The following is a 20322-nucleotide window of genomic DNA, read 5'->3' as shown; positions in this document are numbered from 1 at the left end:
AAGCTTGATGAAGGTACACTAGGGTCATGATACATCAACGATGCATGATGGGCTGTGCGTAAAGGGGCAAGGCCCAGGGTTCTTTCTGGGGAAGGTGAGGAAAGCTTCACAGAGGGAGCCTGGAGCTGAGCTTTGAGGCAGGGTTGATTTTGTAAAAATTTTGGTCACAGGAAGGACAGGATGTTGGAGGAAGAAGGAAAAGCAGAGGTGAAGGCCCAGAGCATAAGGTTATTCTGATAACCGTAAAACAGAATTGAAAGGTCAGAGATGCAGCTTCTAGAAGAGTTTGGGCCCTTTTAGCTGACAGGACTAAGGTTCAGAGGGGGTGCATCAGGAAAGGAGAGGCTGACCTCTGGACACCTGTGAGAGGCAGGCTGTGCGAGGAACATTCTAGATTGGGCTTCATCTGGATGTTACAGCGAGATGTGGGGGAGGGGTTATCATGCCCATGGAGAGGAAAGTGCAGGCAGGGTGCCAGGGAGATATGGTGACTTGCCCAGGTCACACAGCTGGCAGGTGGCAAAGCTGCTTCTGACCCCCGGGCCTTGTCAGTCCCTCAGACAATTGCGGCCATGGATAAAAGGGGTTCTGATGGCCCAGCAGGAACTCAAGCACTGTATTAGGGGAGGCGGGGAGCTAGACACTCCCCCACAATCCATCAATCCCGGATCTCTTTGAACAGCGGGTGGGCCGTATCCACCAGGGATGGCTTCCCAAAGTGTTATTTTTTGGTGAAAACCGGGAGTTCATAAAGGCTTAGATGCCTGTAGGTCATTAAACTGGGTGAAGGGCATATGGGGGGTGGGGTGCAGAGGACCCTGTACCTGGAGTCTTGGAAAGCAAAACTTCCCTTCTAGCCAATGCTGGCTGGTCCTGTCCGGAAGCACCCACCCCCGACCACGTGACTCACGGGGTGGGCAGTGACGGCGGCGGGGGCGGTGCTCAAGATCTGGACCTCCCATCTAGCCACCCCACATCCAGCTAGGCCCTGCTCAAGGGACTCAAGCTGAGGGCCCCAGGGATGCTAGAGGCTGAAAGGGCCAGGTCATCTGCCCCAAGGGCCTTGCCTTGTTTTGAAGGCAGATCCTGTTCCAGAGTGAGATGGGGTGAAAAGGGACCCAGCAAACCGCTCTCAGAAAACTGCGCTACATTTCCACCGCTATCCACTGCTCAAGGCTGGCAGGACTCTTCCCAAACTCCCATCGGGTGGCCAGGCACCCCATACCCCAACCTTACCCCTGCCTGGGCAGGGAATGAGGTGGGGGTAGACTTGCCTCTTGGGAGAGGCCTCCGTCCCGGAAGGAGTTCCAGAAGCTTGAAAGCAAACTGAGATGTTGGGTTGGATCCACAGCTCACCGGCTTCCAGCCCATTTCCCCAGCCCCGCCCCCCGACTCGCGCTCAGAATTGCCTTTTCACATATGCTAATGAGCAACCCTCCCAGCAAACTGATTTGGGCATTAGCTGTCCTGTTAATGAAAGCTACTGGTCAGAGGCCAGAAGAACTTGCTGGGTCACTCTGGGCTCGCCCTCAGACACTGGAGGGTCGGGGAGACGTGGGGCAGGGGTGGAGTCACGGGAGGGAGACACGGAGTAGGGTACAACTGTGCAGCCGAACGCGCTCTTCCTCTTAATATTTAAAAGGAACGGAAACAATTCAGTGATCACCACACTCCCCAGACCTGCAAGCGAGGGCAAGGCACAGGGACGGAGGCAGGTTCTAGAAAACCAGGGCCCCACCGCCAGCCCCGGCCGCTAAGCAAACATTCCCTCCTGGAGTCGCAAAAGCCGGTGCGCGAGGGGAGGGGCAGGCCTGAGGTTTATCGCTCGGGCAGCTCCCGGTGATTCATGGAGTTTGACTCCTGCTGGTCGTAGACTGAGGCACCCAAACAGCCCCAGAGGTACCCCCTCACCTTTCCCCGCGCCCTACCCCCCCACCTGGCCACCGCCGGACACCCGCTGCCTCCCCTCCCCCCGCTACCCCTCCTCCCGGGCGCTCCAGGCTGTGCAAACACACCCCGCCGCCCGCCCCGCCACCGGCTGGCTCCGACCGCGCGCTGCTGGCTATCCCCCAGGCAACTCGGCGTCACGAGAACAGCACCCCGGAGACCCGGCGCCCTGCCCTCCCTCCGCGTCCCCTGGGCCCTAGCCAGGTCCAACAACCTCTCCCTTCCCGGTGCGCCGCGGCCCCTCCGGGCCTTCCGTGCCGGCTAACTAGGCCCCTCTGGGCGCCCGCGGAGCCCGCAGCCCCAGGGGAAGGCGGCCGGAAAATCTCCTCCTGTTTACTGGGCCAGGGACGTCCCAGACTGGCTTCGCTTCCCCATTTCTGCAGTTCCCTTTCTGCTGATTCCTGGGGCCGGAGGGGAAAGGGTGGCAACCCGCCGATCCACCCCGAGGCAGGGAGTGGGGGGTGGGGCGCGGAGAGGGGCGGAGGGTATTTGAACTCGTGGAAAAGTCCCGAGGGGTGGACTCGGAGTCAGGGCCGAGGTGTCCCGGAGCGCAGGGACCGCGGGGGCCGGGTTAAACACTGTACCTCGGGGAACACGACCGTGAAGGCTAATTAGGACAAGTCGGAACAGGGAACGGGGACGCGGGGAGGGGAGCGCGCGCTCAGAGTTGGACTGAGTCTGGGGCGATCGCAGGAAATCCAGGCGCAGGGGAGTCGGGCCCAGGGCGACGTTTGCTCACTGTCCCGAGTGGACCTGGGCCGGGCCCACGCAGCAGGGACGCTCGCGGTTGGCCCTCCCACGCACATTTGGTGACCCCGGGGCCGGGGAAGGGCCGCGCGTGGAGGAGGCGGACAGTGGGTGTGTGGTGTGTCCACGTGTTCAAGCTCGGGGAGGGGAGGGGGCGCAGAAGGCGTGACAAAGACGGACTTTGTGTCTGAGTGTGCGCCTCCCTCCAGCCGCGAGCAGCGCGCTGTGCCCGGCGCGTGTGCCTCTCGGGCGAGCCAGGACGAAGGTGACGGAGGCTAGGTGAGACGCACCAAGGTGGCCCCCGCGCCTGGCCGTGTGTGCGCGCTGGGACATGCGGGGCGGGAAAGCCCGCCTGCGAGGTGTGCTGGGCTGCCCCCCAAACCGCTTTCCGGAGGCAGAGCCGAGCCCGGAAAGTGAGTGCGCGTGAGTGCGCGCGCCCGCGGGCGGGGGCGTGGCAGTAAACAGCAACAACACTCCAGCTCCGCCAGAAACTCGGTGCTCCCTCCTCGGCCGGAAAGTGCGCCTCGCCGGAGCCTGGAGGTGAGTCGGCTGGGGGAGGGCCGGACGGGCTTTGTTACTGTGCAAACGGATTGCACATACCTGGAGCGCTGCGGCCGCCCGATAAGCGCTTGAATGGAGGTGATGTCACGGTGATGCCGGCGCCAGCCCACCCTCGCCCGGAGAAAGGAGCCGAGTGCGGGGAGAGGCCAGGGCTAGAAGGAGACACCGAGCGCGGCCAGCTCAGCCCAGGTCCCGGGGAGAGGCAGGCCCTGCGCCCCGAGCCCCGAGCCCCCCGCCCGGGCCCCGCCACCCCAGGCCAGGACTGCGCCTGGCTCCGCGCCCCACGCCGAGTCCCTCTCCCCCCCACCCGCGCCCGGCTTGGCGCCGGAGGTGGCAGAGTCGGGCGGGCGGTGCGTCCCAGGTAAGGACTCCTGCCTTCCCGCTCCGCCCTCCCCTCCGCCGCCTGGGTCGGGCTGGCTGGCGGTGGGTGCGGGCAGAAGCCCGAGGGCGGAGGACCGGGGGCGGAGGACAGCGCCAACTCCGCTCTGTCGCAGAAACTTTCCAAACCGGAGCCGGCTGGGGGACGGGGGTGGGGGGAAGCCCGGCGCTGTCCCGAACCCCACAATCGGTGCCCCCTCCACTCCGGCCGCCTCTCTGCGTGAGGCCACCGTCAGCAGTGACTTACGGGCCGGCGCCCTCTCCGGTGCCCGTGGATGGGGAGGGCAGGTTTCTGTGGCCAGAGGGAGTCGGTGAGAGAGGCTGGGTCCCTGCTCATTCTGTTCCGAAGGCCGGGGGAGCGCCGGTGTAGACCTCAGGAAGCGGGGAGGGAAATTCTCCGAATCTTCCTGTAGGACGTTTGCAATCAGACCATCAAAGAGCCTCTACTGGCAGCTTGGCTTCTAGATCCCCGCTCCACTCCCCACCCCCATGGCTTTTCCAGGGCCTTTTGCAGCCGCAGGGGTTGGGTAGCGCCCCTCCATCCACCCGCCAACAGTTCTACACCCCCAGAGAAGCCAGTCATCTCAAAGGTCGCGATCTTGATCCTAAAGCACAGGGACCAGAATGTGTCACAATAGGGTTCTGTGCTTCTGGAGGTCCCCACCTTGTGTCTTTCTATGTTTGGGGGGGGGGGGGGAATGTTGGGAAGTAGGGCACATTCCAGAGTGGCATTCCAGAGCAGACCCTTGGATTGAAGACTTCCACGTTTCAGAATACTCAGGAAATTTTGGCCCAAAGGCCCACTTGATGTGGAGTCAAGGATGAGATTCCCAGAAGCCCCTCCCTCCCCAACCTGGAGACCCCTGGACCTGAGTAAGATGATATGGCCTAAGTACCTAAGTACCGAACTCCAGAAAGGGGGGGGAGGGGAGTGGGGAGAAGGGAAGGAGGTGGGAGCACTGTAGGTAGGTCCTAGCGGTTCTCCTGCTGGTCTTCTCAGTGCTGGCAGACGGGCAGGGAGAGTTAGGAGGATGTTCTGTAGTATCCCTGGGTGAGCTTAGGTGCCTTTGAGGGGGCTATCAAAGGTCATGGCATCCTTAAACGTAACCACTGGCTGTGTGTCTTTATCTTACTCTGTATCCTTGAGCCTGGGAGATTCAGACCGGGGCAGTGAGAAGCCCATGGTGCCCTCTTCAGGATGGTCTCCCAGCCCCTAGGGGTTCTCAGATTCTGATGTGAATGGTAGGGGGTGAGAGGGCCTGACCGCCTCTGATCAAGCCAGTCAGGGCCAGCTGGGCCTCTGAACCCACCGGTGCCTTGGAGGCCTCTCTGCTTCCCCCTGGAGAGGGAAAGAGGGAGGAAGGGGATTCTGGAACTGGATTGGGCTGACTCAGACCAGAGCTGGGGGCTGAGTAGCTCAGCTGGGGAAAGGCCGATTTCAGAGGTGATTAAAAATATTTGTATGACTGATTCCAGGGAGGTGAAGCAAAAGGGCCCCTTTGTCCAGAAAATAATCTGAGACTGGGCTATGCCGCAGCGGTGGTGTAGGAGAAATTCATGGGGCAGAAAGAAGTCCCCCTCCCCCTCCCGTCCTTGGTCCCACTGAGAATCTTGAAGCAAGGAGATGTGACTCCAGAATGAAGGAGGCAGGGGAGAAATGGGCACCGAGTCTGTTCAGCGAATGTTTTTTAAATGCCTCCTGTGTTCAAGGCACAGCGCCAGGTGTTGCAAGGATGCTAAGATAAACAGGTCTTGTCCAGTGCCCTCCCAAACCTTCCAGCCTCGTAGGGGAGACATACACACAGAATTTTAACCATCAAGGCTCAGAAGACAGCTGGGAAGTGCAGGGCTTAGGGACCCGGTGGAGGGAGAGTCTCTAGGCAGAGCTGGGTCCATTTCTAAAAAGTCCTTCCCCCTTCTCCACCATCTAAAAGATGGCATGGGTCGACTGGCTGAATCTGCGCTCCTGGAGGTCAAAGGACCAGTGCTGAACTCTTTTGAGCTTCCTGCTCTAAATCTGCTGGCTTCCAGGGATCGCTGCCCTAGGCCTGAGTTGCTGTATTCCTATGTCTACCCTCACCCTTGAATTTCCAGGGGAATCAGAGAAATGGATTGTGTCAGGGTGGGAATGGTTTGTTTCATCTGGGGCTGGTAAGTTTCAGGGCACCTGGGCAGTTTGGTCCCGGGATGGGGAGGAGGAGAGGAAACAAGTTCCTGTTTCCTTCTTTGGAAGTTCCCACACTGGCAGTGCTGAGAAGCTAGGAGGCTGCTGGATGCCATCAGGGTAAAGGCATGTACTCCAACAGCAAGATGGACCCAGAAGAATAAGTGACAGAGGGGTTGCAGAGCTAAATGGGACCGGGCTTGGGGTTTTTTTCTGTAACGATATGGCTGTTCTCAGATATGAACTTGTAGCGAATTGGTATCCTTTCCCCTCACCTCCAACCAGTCCTCAGATGTTATTTTGGAAACGATCTCCCAGACCTGTCCATTATGGCTTGTTACCTTTGGCCTTGATCTTTCAACAGGGGTGAACGTGTCCTCAACAAATCGATTGCCTGTGCTTTTTGCCAGATTGAAATTGTAAAGCACAGCCCTGGTTATGCCGCCTTGGTGCAAAAAAACAACCTTCCGTGGCTCCTCATTGCCTTCAGAAAAATGCCCCAAACTCCTTCCCTGTAGCATTTCTAGTCTGTCGCTAGCCACCTGCAGTCTCCCTTTACAAACTCAGTTCATACTTGAAGTTGATTAAATACTGAATAAAACACTGTTGAAAGATCTTCTCCATTCTGTCTTTTCTGACCCCTCAGTGCAAGGCTTCCTCCTCTGTGCCTTGTGGCACACCTTTTTCTCCCCAGAGGCAAATTCTGTTGTGGGGCACTTATTTTCTCATACCTTATTATGGCTCATATTTTCTCATACCTTATCTCTCATACTGGATTTTAAAAACCATCAAGTCAGGGACTGTATTTGTTCATCTTTGTAGTTTCCAGAGCTTGGGCTTTGTTCCCCTTCCCTCCCCTGGCCCCTCCCCCCTCAGATGCACAGTAAATATTTTCTGATGGAATAATCACCTGTTCTAAATGGGGACCCAGCGCAAGGTGGTGGAGGGGGGAGAAGTGCTTGAAGATGTGCAAATACCTGGGGGCCAAATCGGAGTGGCTTTTCTCAGGGCTCACTTCCACATCTCCAACTTTACCACAAGTTCTGGCTGCTTTGCTGTGAGCCCCAAACGCCCAAGATGGGGTTAAATGCTTAGGAACCCATAGCATGTAATCTGCAAATTATATCCCCTGGAGTGGTTCGACGTTCCTCCTTACCCATGAATCCTCTGCTCTTTCTTTCCGGCACTTGTAAATATGGTTTATGCGTTATTGATTTACGATTACACAAAGTCTCCTACAAAAGCTTATTTAAATGTCGATGCAGGGGAAGGCACGGTGCTTTTGCGTTACAAGTTAAGAGAAACTGAGCTCTGTGACCGTGCAGTTTTCTAGGAACACAGTAAAGATGTTAGTTTATGAAGAGTTAACGATAGGTGGTATCTGGGGGAAGGAAATAGCAAGCTTAACTGAAAAATGAAGTAGCTCAGAAGGTCGAGATATCGACGGTAATTTCAAGGGGCTTGCAGGATATATATTAAAGGACTTTGAAAATTGATGCGCTTTTATTATGTCAACTTCACTTTATCCATGAGTTTCTATTTTCCCTGATCCAGTAACAATACTCTTCCACTTCTCAATTATGGAGAGACGACGTTTCTACTGACTGGGATACAGGACTTTTGTTCACCTGTTAGAATTGGGTAACGGGGTGGGGGGGCACCTGGGTGCTCAGTTGGTTAAGCATCTGACTCTTGGTTTTGGCTCGGGTCATGGTCTCATGGTTCGTGGGATCGAACCCCCCCGTCGGACTCTGCTGACAGTGCACAGCCGGCTTGGATATTCTCTCTCCTGCTCTCTCTGACCCTTCCCTGCTCGCTCGCCCGCTCGCTCTCTCTCTAAATAAATACATAAATACATAAATACATAAATAAATGAGAGAGCAGGTTAACCAGGGATGGTGAAAACATACGGGGGTAGGTATCACCACCCCCAAAGGAGGAAGAAAGGAAGTGGGAAGAGGTGGATCATGCCATTCCCCCACGAGCCACTAGCAGTCACTATCAGCCCAGGAAAGCTTGGTTGCTGTCTTTCTGGAGGGTTCTAGGACCCCAGAAGTGAGAGAGGAAGAGGCAGGGTTACAACTAGTTACTTGAACATAACGGGTGATATGATGTGCAGTACCTACGTTTCATAGTATTTTTGAACTTGGCTTTTTTTTTTTTAAAGTTTATTTATTTTGAGAGAGAGAGGGAGAGAGAGAATCCCAAGCAGGCTCAGCGGTGTCAGTGTGGAGTCTGATGCGGGGCTCGATCCCACGGACCGCGAGATCATGACCTGAGCTGAAATCAAGAGTCAGAGGCTTAACTGACCGAGCCACCCAGGCCCTTGAACTTGGCTTTTTAGAACATTTAGATTCTCTGTTCTCCAGGTAAATGTAAAGTCTCTCTTTGGACAGCTCACTGATTGGATGTTTCATTTCTCAAGAACCTGACACGTTCTTGACCTCCACTTCACACAGGGAACATCAGCTGTTCTTGAGAGCGGGGGTTATATTTTCTTTGCTGCTTAGCACTTGGTGGAGCCGCTGTTGGGACTGGTCCGATGCGGAGTATGTAGAGTAATCAGTTACCTTCCTGGTATGAATGAAAGATCTCTTTTTTGCCTTCTAGCTACTGCGCCTTAAAGTCTTCCATGATAGATGAGTTCTTGCATTGCCCTTGCCTGGTTCTTGCTTTTAAAATGTTAATGCCTCATAGGAGGATTTTTGCATGAAGTCATTAAGTCCCTAGCTGAGAAATTCGTTTATTTTATCCTTGACTCCAGCAATTGAGCTAGACAAAGAAGTTTGGATTCTGAAGAGGAGAGCTGGCCTGAAAAGTGGGCAGATGAAGGGCAGAAAAGGGAGGTGACAGGGAGGAATCCAAGGGAACTGTCTTCTTCATCTTTTCTGGCCGCAGGCTGCACCCTGTCATGGGTGCTCGTTAAGTACGCATTGCGTGAATGAGTGCGTGGCAGATTGGCCATGGACGTGGGCGTCACAGGGGCAGAGTTGAGGGGCACGGCATCTGGCCTGTTGAACTCTGGGAGTCTCAGGGCAGAGACAAAGTGCTAAATGTGTGGTATGCTTGCTTTTGACTTGCTCACAAACCCTCACACCAGCTACCAGAGCTCAGGGAATATCCGGGTGCTGGATAGGCTAAGGGAACAGGGAACCTGAAAATTCAGTGGCACTTTCCTCCTTTTCCATGACGAGGGACAGAGATGACAAATGGGCTTCATCTCACTTGCCTCTCTGGTCAGTCGATATGCCTCCCGGGAGTTCTGTGTCAAGAAGGATTCTGAAGCTCAGGGGACAGTCTCGTCATCAGCTTGCACTGGCTGTCCTGGTTCAGGAGAGGGGAAAGCAAGAGACCCGTGTGTCCGAATCTGGCCGGCCTTGGAGGACTGATTTTACCTTTTCTTGCTCTATCTCTAGGGACCCAGCTGGAGCCTGGCCTGGGAGCCAGGATGGCCATCCCTAAAGCCTTGCTGACATGCCTGGGGCTGCCCCTCTTCCTATGCTCAGGGGCCCAGGCCCAGAATCATGTGCCACCCGGCTGCAGCCCGGACCTCAACCCCCTCTACTACAACCTGTGTGACCGCTCTGGGGCTTGGGGCATTGTCTTGGAGGCAGTGGCTGGGGCGGGCGTTGTTACCACTTTTGTCCTCACCATCATCCTTGTGGCCAGCCTCCCCTTTGTGCAGGACACCAAGAAGCGGAGCCTCCTGGGGACCCAGGTATTCTTTCTGCTGGGGACCCTGGGCCTCTTCTGCCTCGTCTTTGCCTGCGTGGTGAAGCCGGACTTCTCCACCTGTGCCTCTCGCCGGTTCCTCTTTGGAGTTCTGTTCGCCATCTGCTTCTCCTGCCTGGTGGCTCACGTCTTTGCCCTCAACTTCCTGGCCCGGAAGAACCATGGGCCCCGGGGCTGGGTGATCTTCACCGTGGCCGTGCTGCTGACCCTCGTGGAGGTCATCATCAACACCGAGTGGCTGATTATCACGCTGGTCCGGGGCGGTGGCGAGGGCGGCCCTCCGGGCAACGGCAGCGCTGCCTGGACCACGGCCTCCCCGTGTGCCATCGCCAACATGGACTTTGTCATGGCGCTCATCTACGTCATGCTGTTGCTGCTGTGCGCCTTCACGGGGGCCTGGCCAGCCCTGTGTGGCCGCTTCAAGCGCTGGCGCAAGCACGGGGTTTTCGTGCTGCTCACCACGGCCACCTCCATCGCCATCTGGGTGGTGTGGATTGTCATGTACACTTACGGCAACGAGCAGCACAACAGTCCCACCTGGGACGATCCCACGCTGGCCATTGCTCTTGCCGCCAATGCCTGGGCCTTTGTCCTCTTCTACATCATCCCTGAAGTCTCCCAGGTGACCAAGGCCAGCCCAGAGCAAAGCTACCAGGGGGACATGTACCCGACCCGGGGCGTAGGCTACGAGACCATCTTGAAGGAGCAGAAGGGCCAGAGCATGTTTGTGGAGAACAAGGCCTTTTCCATGGACGAGCCAGCCTCAGGTAAGTGGAGGAATCCCCTCCCCACCTGCCCATCTTTCCTTCTGCGCTGTTTGTGGCAGGACACGGGGCTGGTCTCCTGGGCAGAATGGAAGGTTCTCGGGTTTATCTATAATTTCCTGCCTGAAACTCCCTGAATTCCAGATTTGAAAAGTTTTTTTTTTTTTTTTTCCCTGTACTCCTGTAGTTCATGAATGTATTTTCACTCTAAAATTGCAAACACCACGGATAAAACTCCCCTCCCCCACCCAGCTGTCTTCCCAGTTCTACTCCATTCTTTCCTGTTCCGTCTTTAGAACGATAACCACCGATCGTGTACCTCCACAGGCCTCAGTTTCCCCACTTGCAAAATGGGGCTGATAATGGTTCCTGTTAAATAGGATTCTTGCGAGGAGTAAATTCATGCATGTGCTCGGCACTAGGAAAGTACTCTAGAAGTATTAGCTATTAGCTGTGTGTATTGCCATTAATTTACTATTGTTAGTACCCTTCCAGGACTTGTTTTTCTCTTAGGTATACATTCATAGTCTTGGTTTCTGTTAAAAGTCTTCCCAGCTAAGATTTTCTTCTTCTTTTTTTTTTTAATCTTTATTTATTTTTGAGAGAGGGAGAGAGAGACAGAGCGTGAGCAGGGGAGGGGCAGAGACAGAGGGAGACACAGAATCCGAAGCAGGCTCCAGGCTCTGAGCTGTCAACACAGAGCCCGATGCGGGTCTCGAACTCACGGACCGCGAGATCATGACCTGAACTGAAGTCGGATGCTCAACTGACTGAGCCACCCAGACGCCCCTCTTCTTTTTTTTTTTTTAATGTTTATTTATTTTGAGAGAGAGAGAACGAGAGAGAAACCCAAGCAGACTCCAAGCTGACATCATCGAGCCGGACGCGGGGCTGGAACTCACAAATCGTGAGATCATGACCTGCGCCGAAATCAGGAGTCGGACGCTTAAGCGCTTGAGCCACCCCAGGATTCTGTTCATTTTAATAAAAGCTCTGTGCCACATACCAATCTAAGCAGCACCCGCTGTCCAGCTGGCTTGTCCCCAAGCTCCTGTCACGGCTCTTTGTTAATGGGATGGGGCTGTCCTGTTGGAGCCCAGCACTGGGGGTGCCGGCCAGCCATACAGCCTTGGAGGGGTCGGGCTGAGGGGGTTCTGGAATTGGAAGAGGCAGGGGTGGGTGAGGTTTCTGCAGCCTGTGCCAAGCCCCCTCTGGGAGTAGCTGGAGAAGCAGGCAGTAGGGGTGGGGTGGGGGATGATTCTCTGGGACCCTTGGCCAGTTGAGTTCCCAGTTTCCCAAGGGAAGAGTATTTCTCTGGCATTTGTTGGTCTAGCCTTTACTGAGCACCTACTGTGTGCCAAGAGCCGCGCCTTTCCTGATGTGTCCTGTGGCGTGCGGTCTCGCGTGATTTCTTAGCCAGCTGGCTACAGCCCCTTCACCCGACATGACCAGGAACTGGAGGTACAGAGCCCTGACCCCCAAGCCCAGACTGGGCTGATTAAGATGTTTGGGGGCTTAAGGCTTTAATGCCTGACTGTCAGTCACCAGCTCTGGGGTCTCTGCTAGAGGTGCGAGCCAGAGGCAGGGAAAGCTCTAGAATCAGAACTCCCTGCGCCTTTACAAACTGAGATGCCCATAATCTCGATCTGGGGGAAAGGAGTGATCCTTGTCCTGCCTGGCACTTGATCTTTGATCTGCCCACTGGGGCGGCCCCGGGCACAGGTGCACATACCCGAGCAGGACCGATTGAGCGCTTTGCGGGGGAGGGGGATGGGGCAGGGGGCAATTGGGAGGCTGGGGGGAGGGGGCGGGGCTTGTGTGCACACTTGGGCGGGACCTTCCCTGCTCACCTCTGCTGCCTGGCCCGGAGGCCCCAGCAGTACTCAGCCTTTGTCCTCTCAAGGCAAACACTTCTGGGGCTGTGAGGGTTTTTCTTTTTCTTTCTTTTTTTTTTTTTCTAAATGGAAAAATCAATGGAGCCGGCCCAGCACTTAGGAAGCCAGCCCTGTATAGTTGTGGTCCCTCAGAGCCGCGGGCCATCAGTCTGCAGGAGACAGACAGCCGCCCGCCTCTCCTTGAGGCACAGCCTGCCCTCGGGCCCCAGGGGTCGGTCAGCAGCTTTCCTCCGACACCCTGGGAACCCCAGCAGGGGAGAACAGATCGGGATGCCAGCCGGGCCGAGGCCCGGGGAGGTATTCCTGGAACTGAAAATCATTCTGGAAACTTGCCAGCGGGCCACAGGACAGGAGGTACACTCAGTCCTCCCGGTGGGGCTCTGGGCCGTGGGGTCTCTGCTGTGCCTACCCTAGTGTCTAGCAGCTGGCCTGCAGTGATAGAGGCCAGCGCTGGAGCCTGGCCATCTTGGAAGGCGGCCGAACGAAGGCCCATGTGCCCCTCTTGGCCTCTGGCCCCGCAGGGCGGATGGGGATGTGGAGGTTGCTGACAGGAGCAGTTTTCTTTGCTGAAGTGGGGGGAGGGGGTGGTCCTCACACGGCAGGGAAGCCTGAGGGGAAGGCAGGCAACGGCCTGCTTGCCTTGATTCCCGACAGAGGCATGCTGGGCTCTTGAGGGGCCCCCACACCTGCAGCCTTACCTCCAAGCTGGCCAACCCCGGCCAGGCTTCCTCCCTGGGTTCGATGTCATCCCTGGGCAGGTGAGACCCCCCTCTTCCCTCTGTGTGCTCCCCTTGGGGAGCCCTGCCTGAGAGTCCAGCCTCCAAACGGCTCCTGTGTTTCTTTGCAGCTAAGAGACCGGTGTCCCCATACAGCGGCTACAACGGGCAGCTGCTGACCAGTGTGTACCAGCCCACCGAGATGGCCCTGATGCACAAAGGCCCGGTGAGTGGGGTCCCGGGGTCTCTGTGACCCTGCTGGGGTCACGGAGCCCAGCCTGAGCGGGCAGGTGCAGAGGCCGTGTGGCCAGCGCAGGGTGGGGTGGGGTATGGATGGAGAAGGCTGGCTTCTCCCTCTGATGCATCAGGCTCAGGGAACCAAGCGGGGCTCCTGATGCCCTTTTTCCGGAGTTGTATACACCGCCCTCAGCTTCACCGCAGTGGGACCTGCCCCGTGTCATGGAGCGTCGCACGGTGACTGAGGTCCCTTGCTGTGGAGAATGCAGAATAGGCCCTCTTTGAGCTGGTGGAGGTGCCAGCTTTACCCTAAGCAGCTTAGGGAAGGACAGAGGAAGGTCTCAGCCAGGTAGGTAGGTAGGTGTCATTCTTTGGTGCCCCCAAAGGCACAGAGGACCCCAAAGCAGGTCCAGGTTAGTATTAACTCCTCAACCACAGCTGTCCCAAGAGGGCCCAGGCTCCCTTCCCCCCACAGGCAGAAGGAGGCAGCTCTCAACCTCACCCCCCCCCCCCCCCAACAGTGGGTTCTGGAAACCAGATGCTCCATTAGCCAGTGGGGGGTGGGAACAGGAAGACAGGGGTTTAGATTCTCACTCACTCCATATATGTTCCTTCTCCCGGGCTGGCAGTCACTGTGGGGAGAGGTCAGTGACCCGCCTTGGCAGGATGCTGGGAACCGGAAACGAGGGAGGTCAGCGGGGTGGTGTTCTCATCCCGCCCCCCTTCCCTGCCGTGAGCCCTTGGGGTGGGGGGCAGGGTGCAGTGAGCATCTGAAACTTACAGTCCCAGACCCTTCCTTCTCCCGAAGCTGAACCTGCAGCCGGGCGCTGGGAGGGGCAGGGAGTCTCTGAAGGACACCGAGTCTGCTGGTTACAGCCTCCGAGGCTGTGGAACCCCTCCCTCTCCCCCACCCCTGGATCCTTCCTTCAGCGGATGCCCCAACCTTGCCACCCTTCACTCACCTGTGCACCTGAGTCCTGCTTCCCTGAGTTGGGGGTAGGATCTGGACGGACAGGGATATTTTCTCTGATGTGGTGATTCTCAAAACGTGGTCTCCAGATTCCTCAACCCCCCCCCCCCCCCGCCCCCAGCATTACCATCACTGGGGAACTTGCTATAAATGCAAACTGGATGGGGCTGGTGGTTAGCATCTCTTCAGTGGTATCATCTTGATAACTTGGAATCTGCCACATGGGGAGTACCCGCCCACAGAAATCAGTGGAAGGTTCCCTCCCTCCTCACCCCAGGTAAACATTTACCAGGCCACCACTGGGTTGGATCCTGACTAGGTGTCGGCTGTGGCTTAAACTGCCCAGGTGATTCTGTTGCACACCCAGGTTGGAGAACCACCCATCTAGATGTCCCTGGAGCTAGATGTCCCCCTAGGGCAGCTGGGGGTTGCAAACCAGTGGGAGGAGCACCCGGGGCCCGAACCTGGGTGCAAACGAGTGGAAGGACCAGCCGGGTCTGATGAGACAGAAGGCGGCTTGGGACCCTGAAGCGGCAGGGGTTTCGTGGCGGGTCTTTCTGTAGCGATAAGGCAGGTGGGGCAAGGAGTTCACCTTCCCTCCAGGGTGAGAGCTGGGCCGGGTGCCTCTGGGCCCTTCACACCCCACAGTTGTCTCCCCCCCACAGGAATAGGGCCATCACAGCTCTAGCCAGATTCCGGGCAGAGAATTTGTTTGTGTGTGTGTGTGTGTGTGTGTGTGTGTGTGTGTGTGGTTTTTTGTTTTTGTTGTTTTGCTTTTTTGTTCTTCAGTTTATTTTGAGAAAGAAAGAGAGAGAGATGTGGGAGGTGCAGAGAGAGGGAGAGAATCCCAAGCAGGCTCTGTGCCAACAGTGCAGAGCCCGATGTGGGGCTTGAACTCACGAATCCAGAGGTCCTGAAGATCCTGATCTGAGCTGAAACCCAGAGTCAGACGCTTTCACCGACTGAGCCTCCCAGGCGCCCCGAGAATTTGGGTTTTAAGTCTCCACATCTGACTAGCCGGCCCAGGCTTCAAGATGAGAAACGTGGGCTAACCGAAGGCCGTCCTCGGCCAGGCAGACGGCAGCTGTGAGACTGCCGGGCGGTGTAGTGCCATTTGGAGGCCTCCGGGAAGAGTCTGGGGAGACGGGCGCCTGGGAGCGTTACCAGGCAGGCAGTTGCACTCAGTATGTGGTTCACCCTCCACTGGGCCCCAGGATTTCCCTAAGGCATTGGGAGCAGGAGGGAGGGGGCTTGAGCAAAGGGTCCTTCAGAGAACAGTGAAGCCCCAGGACCGTCTGAGGTGACAGGCGCCTCCTCTGTGTCTAGAGGCCTGGAGCTCTGCAGGGTGAGGCTTGAGGTCAGAAGCCAGCCCCTCCGCTTCCAGAAGTGGGGACACTGCTGGGGGAGGCGGTGGGGGGAGCAGGGAGGGGGCAGCTGGCAGGCACGGCCCCGCAGGAAGCAGAGTGTTTGTGCGTCCGCCCTGGCGGAACCTGGCTGTGAGACCTCCTGTCCTTCCTTCCAGTCTGAAGGAGCTTACGACGTCATCCTCCCACGAGCCACCGCCAACAGCCAGGTGATGGGCAGTGCCAATTCCACCCTGAGGGCCGAAGACATGTATGCGGCCCAGAGCCACCAGGCAGCCACATCGCCGAAAGACGGCAAGAACTCCCAGGTCTTTAGAAACCCCTACGTGTGGGACTGAGTCGGCGGCCAGGAGAAGGCAGGCAGATTTGGGGAGGGCCTGGCCCGGGAGAAGAGCCCACTGCTCTCCTACTTCCCTGACCCCTCAGTGGCTCCAGGCGACTGTGCCCCAGAGCCAGGAAAGCCCTCCCTGTCTGCCAGTGTTTGGGCGGGTGCAGGAGGGGTGTCCCAGGGCCCCCCTCTCCCCCCCGACTCCTCGGTGTTTGTGGAGTTGAGAAGCTCACCCTAGCTTCACGCTCCAGCCAAATAGTGTTCTTCTTGGGGGTGGTGGCCAGTCCGTGCCAACACTTTCTGGAATCTTCCAAGAGATTCCTGCAACCTCAAGAGGTTTCTCAGGAGCGTCTGTCCTGGGTCTTGCTCCTCTGTGAGGAGCAAGGGTGCCTAATAAACACGGTTTTGCTTTATTAGCCCTTCCTCTGGGAATGTCGTTTCTGACCTGGGCTCTTGGTCACCGAACGGGCCTCCTCCTTTACGGGCTGTGGGTGGTTCCTCTTTCTCCCTCCAAATCCAGTTCGTGTGAAAGCTGCTGCCGATGTTTCCTTCCATGCAAGCAGGTAGCTGACGCCTGTACCCAGGGAAGGAGTCTGCAGCTGAGCCGGGGTAACCCTGTCGCGTGCAGTTAGAACGAATTCGGGGCCCAGCTCCTGTGTGGGGTCTGGTCCAGCATCTGGGTTTATCTGAAATCAGGCAGTTTTCCTCCGGGACCCCCTCCACCTGCCATACGTGAGGCCAGAGCAGGGAAGGCAGGGGCCCGCCATCAGGCAGCTCTGTGGGTAAGGTGTGGGTAAGGGAAGCTAGGCCGACTCCAGACCCTCTTCGGGGCAATGGCCGTCAAGGTCCTTTAGGGGACGAGGTGGAGAATCACCGCCCCATGCCATTAGAGCACGCTGTGCACTGGGACTTGTTTATAAAGTGGGTTTCCAAAGGTGGAAAGGGTCGGCCGGTTCTGGTTGGTTTCATCCCTGGGCAGTTATTAACACGTTCACTTGCTCAGTCCTTTACTGTAAACACAGCCTTTCCACATCAGCTCATTTTATTTTTTATTTAAAAAAAAAAAAAGTTTTTTAGCGTTTATTCATTTTTGAGAGACAGAGAGAGACAGAGCGCGAGCTGGGGAGGGGCAGAAAGGGAGGGAGACGCAGAATCTGAAGGAGGCTCCAGGCTCCGAGCTGTCAGCACAGAGCCCGACGGGCGGCTCGAACCCACGAACCGCGAGATCTTGACCTGAGCCAAAGTCGGACGCTTAACCGACTGAGCCACCCAGGCGCCCCCACATCAGGTCATTTTAAACCTCGTAGCTGTCCAGAAAGATGGACAGGACAGTATTCTGTCCTCTTTGTGGAGTCAGCATCCCAGAATCATGCCATTGTAGGGTTGGACAGGGCCGTAGAGACAAGTTAGGGGTTTCGAGGTCCTGGGCCCTCTCACAGGTAAACAGACTGAGCCAGAGAGGCCACACAGCCTCTAGAAGTGGCCACCCCAAGACCGGCCAGGTTGTCTTTGAGACCCACCTTCCTAGGCCTACCCTGGGATGGCCAGTGGGCCCCAGTGGCCGGGGCCTGGATGAGCGCGGTGCTTTGACCCTTGAACACCGGCTCAGGGCTTTGCAAAGGGGCTGCCAAACCCGCCCCTCCCAAGCTTGGGAATGTTTCTCCCCAGCTGGTCAGAAGCTATTTTCTGACACCGGTTGCAGGGAAAAAACAAATGTCTCTATTGGAAGGGAGAGAAAGGTTGCCGGAAGAAAAACAAACTTCTCCCAGAGTTTCCCTTCTATGTCAGATTGCACCAGCCCCCCCGGGGCCTCAGACGCTTTTTTTAGTAAAAGTCAGTGCTTGGGCCCCGAACGGTAGGGGGGTCCCCTTTGACTCTTGTTCTTTCTGGTTGCTTTAGGCTCAGTCCCCGCAAAATAAAACAAGATGGTAGAAGCCCTCCTCCCTGAACCACACGCCGTCCTGATGTCCTCAGGCCTCTGTCCAGGCTGGGCAGGGCCCAGCACCTCTCCCACCCTTGTCATTGGAGCTGGGAGGGACCGGAGGCCACCACCCTGAAGCAGTGGACTGAGTGGGTACCTGTGAAGCCCCGAGGTGTGTGGCTGGGGCCCCAGGGCCAGCCCAGCCTTTCCTGGTCCCCAAGTGACTGAGGCCACAAGGATCTGCAGAACTGCCAGGCCTGCCTCCGTCCCCCGTCAACGCCCTTCCCCCCCCAGTCACAGCCCGCGTGTCCCCATGCTGTGGTTCTCCAGATGGCCATCCTCAGATGCCCCGTCTTCATGCCCTGGGCCTTCCGGCTGTTTTGGTGTCCAACATCAGCTTGCCCCGCCTGCGCCTGGGTGAATCTCCTCCGTGAGTGTTGGGAGCAGAGCCCTGGCGGAACTTGGCTCCTGTCTTTCTCATCAGGGCCTCCTGCCGCCACCTGGACCGTGGAAGGCCCCTGAGCTGGGACAGAGCTCAGCCCGAGGCCTACGCAGACACCGCTCTTCTTCGCGGCTTGTGGGTGCTGGGTCTCAGCCCCTTTGGTGCTTCCCTCACATGCCCCTTTACGCCACAACCCCATGCCTTCCCCACCTGCAACCGACCGGGGTGCATCGAGACACAAGGTGGGGTCTGGGGCCGCATTCTCAGGGGCCGGTTGAGAGTCCCAGGCCACGTGGGTTGGGGTCTCAGCTGCTCACAGAACTGGGACTTGGCTGAGGTACAGATCTCTGCTGGCAGTGTTCTCTCCCATGACATGCTCCAGAGGGTCCTGATGGCCACGGAGGGAATGGAGGGGGGGCATCCTTTAGGACCTGATGACGGTGGCACCGAGGACGGAGATGTGTACAGCTGGAGACTCGTGGGGTGGGGACGAAGTCTTCTGACTTGGTCCTGCCCCTCAGGCAAGAGTTGCCTCTGGGGGCCCAGGGTGAGGGCTAGAACCAGAGCAGGACCCGACCTTGCCCTGTAGTCCTCCCACAGCTCTCCAGCGCCACCCTCCTGCCCCTAAGCAGGCTGTGCCTTTGTTAACTGGAATATTTTTCCGGAGCTAAATTGGGCTAACAGGTCCTGCAGAGAGAGTAGGGCCATAGACTGTGTGTGACAGCACGCCCCCCCCCCCCATTACCGATCCCTGTACTGGGTTACTTACCTCCATGAATGGAGCATTACGTCCCTCTGATGGAGGGGAAGGGGGAGCCCTGTGCACCTCAGGCTTCTCTTGATCTAGGTTAGCGGCCCCAAGATCCCTCACAGTGAATAAAGGCACTGTCTTTGCTTTTCAAAGTGATAGTCTCCTGTGAGTCCTGGCCCCACCAGGCAGTCCCACAGCCTGCGGTGAATGTGGGTTTGTTCATAGCCTGAGTCCTCCAGGTATCCATGCGTAGGCTTGGGAAGATGGGCTCCTGAAAGATACAGGCCACCCTGGCTTAGTTAGGGACACCCGGTGGCCCTGCTCCCTCCAGTCCTTGGCCAAGTGGAGACAATAGGTGTGTTTTTAGGAGAAAGGTGCCTTCCCCCAAGTGGTCCAGCTACATCACAAACGAGCCTGGAATGGAAAAAAACTAGAAGAGTCTAGAACCTGTTGCCGGTGACATCAGACCTTGGTAAATTTCACACCGACCAGCCAGTCAGCTGGAAGCATAGTTTGGACCCTCACTGCTCAGAATCAGATGACCTCATCCTCTGTGAGGAATTACAACCACAGAAACCCGGTGTGTTCATTGAGAATTTTTCTGGGATTTCATAATACATATTTGTAACCTAGTCTCTTTGCCTTCTAGACCAATCGAGGCTGTTTGATTCCAACGAACTTTTTCTTGGCTAGGGGTTTATTCTAAGGGAGGAAACTGAGCCTCCCAAAACAGCCAAAATGCGTGGCCCCGCCCGCACCCCCACAAGGTCTGGGAATGTAGGGACGGGGCGACAGAGGAGGACAGCCCCTCTCATAGTCCTGCGGCAGCCTGGTATGCTGGAGGCCATCACTGAAATACAAGAGCTCCTGGGAAGGCAGACAGGGCCGGGGGAGGATCAGTACCTCCCCTGAAGACCTGCCAAGGGCCGTGCCCGGCACACTGCAGTTTTGGCTCCCTGTAATTGTTTACAACTCACATAAGAGAGCAAGAAACAAACAGGCGAAGTGACTTGCCTGGGGTCATGTCCTCCAACCCGTTCTCACCAAACCTAGCCCTTTTCTCTAGCTCCATGGGGTCTGCAGAGATCAGACTCAAGTTCAAGTGACCAGATTTTGTTTCCGGTCTGCCGTGCGCCTCCTGGGCCCTCCCGGAAGCTGCAGCCCCCGCCTCACAGCAGCCACATGAATTATTTAGTACCTGCGCCTGGCAGGGTAATGCTGACTTCACCCTCACCCTTGGGTTGAGGGCGCGGCTCTGACCTTCCCCTCACTGAAAAAGGGATACTAACGGGTGGAGGCTGGGGTGGTGGACCCCTCTGTGGGGTGCGGGTGAATGAAAGAGGTCGGGGAAGGAAATGAGGACCAGAAACCAACTGCCCTGTCAGCCGGAAGCAGTTCCGCAAAG

General features: G+C 57.0%; 1 protein-coding gene across 1 annotated transcript; it reads left to right on the top strand.

Annotated features, from left to right (window-relative positions):
- Positions 1-2647: 2647 nt before the first annotated feature.
- Positions 2648-18031, top strand: GPRC5C (G protein-coupled receptor class C group 5 member C). The gene is made up of 5 exons (XM_047080668.1): positions 2648-3234; positions 9214-10296; positions 13036-13130; positions 15634-15783; positions 17703-18031. The coding sequence occupies exons 2-5, from the start codon at positions 9246-9248 to the stop codon at positions 17733-17735; spliced, it is 1329 nt and encodes a 442-aa protein (XP_046936624.1). The 5' UTR covers positions 2648-3234; positions 9214-9245; the 3' UTR covers positions 17736-18031.
- The last annotated feature ends 2291 nt before the right edge of the window (positions 18032-20322 follow it).

The sequence above is a fragment of the Lynx rufus genome, unplaced genomic scaffold, assembly GCF_022079265.1.
Source record: "Lynx rufus isolate CCGP_SWC_20201006 ecotype Redwood Valley unplaced genomic scaffold, mLynRuf1.p SCAF_18, whole genome shotgun sequence".
Taxonomy (NCBI): domain Eukaryota; kingdom Metazoa; phylum Chordata; class Mammalia; order Carnivora; family Felidae; genus Lynx; species Lynx rufus.
Note: the sequence above shows the minus strand (reverse complement) of the source record. Positions and strands in the feature narration are given on the sequence as shown.

What these genes read in the sequence shown, in the direction of transcription:
- GPRC5C (XM_047080668.1), top strand. Translation starts at nt 9,246, where the DNA reads ATGGCCATCCCTAAAGCCTTGCTGACATGCCTGGGGCTGCCCCTCTTC. An exon ending in CATGGACGAGCCAGCCTCAG is followed by an intron (nt 10,297 to 13,035) that starts GTAAGTGGAGGA and finishes GTTTCTTTGCAG; the next exon opens with CTAAGAGACCGGTGTCCCCA. An exon ending in CCCTGATGCACAAAGGCCCG is followed by an intron (nt 13,131 to 15,633) that starts GTGAGTGGGGTC and finishes CCTTCCTTCCAG; the next exon opens with TCTGAAGGAGCTTACGACGT.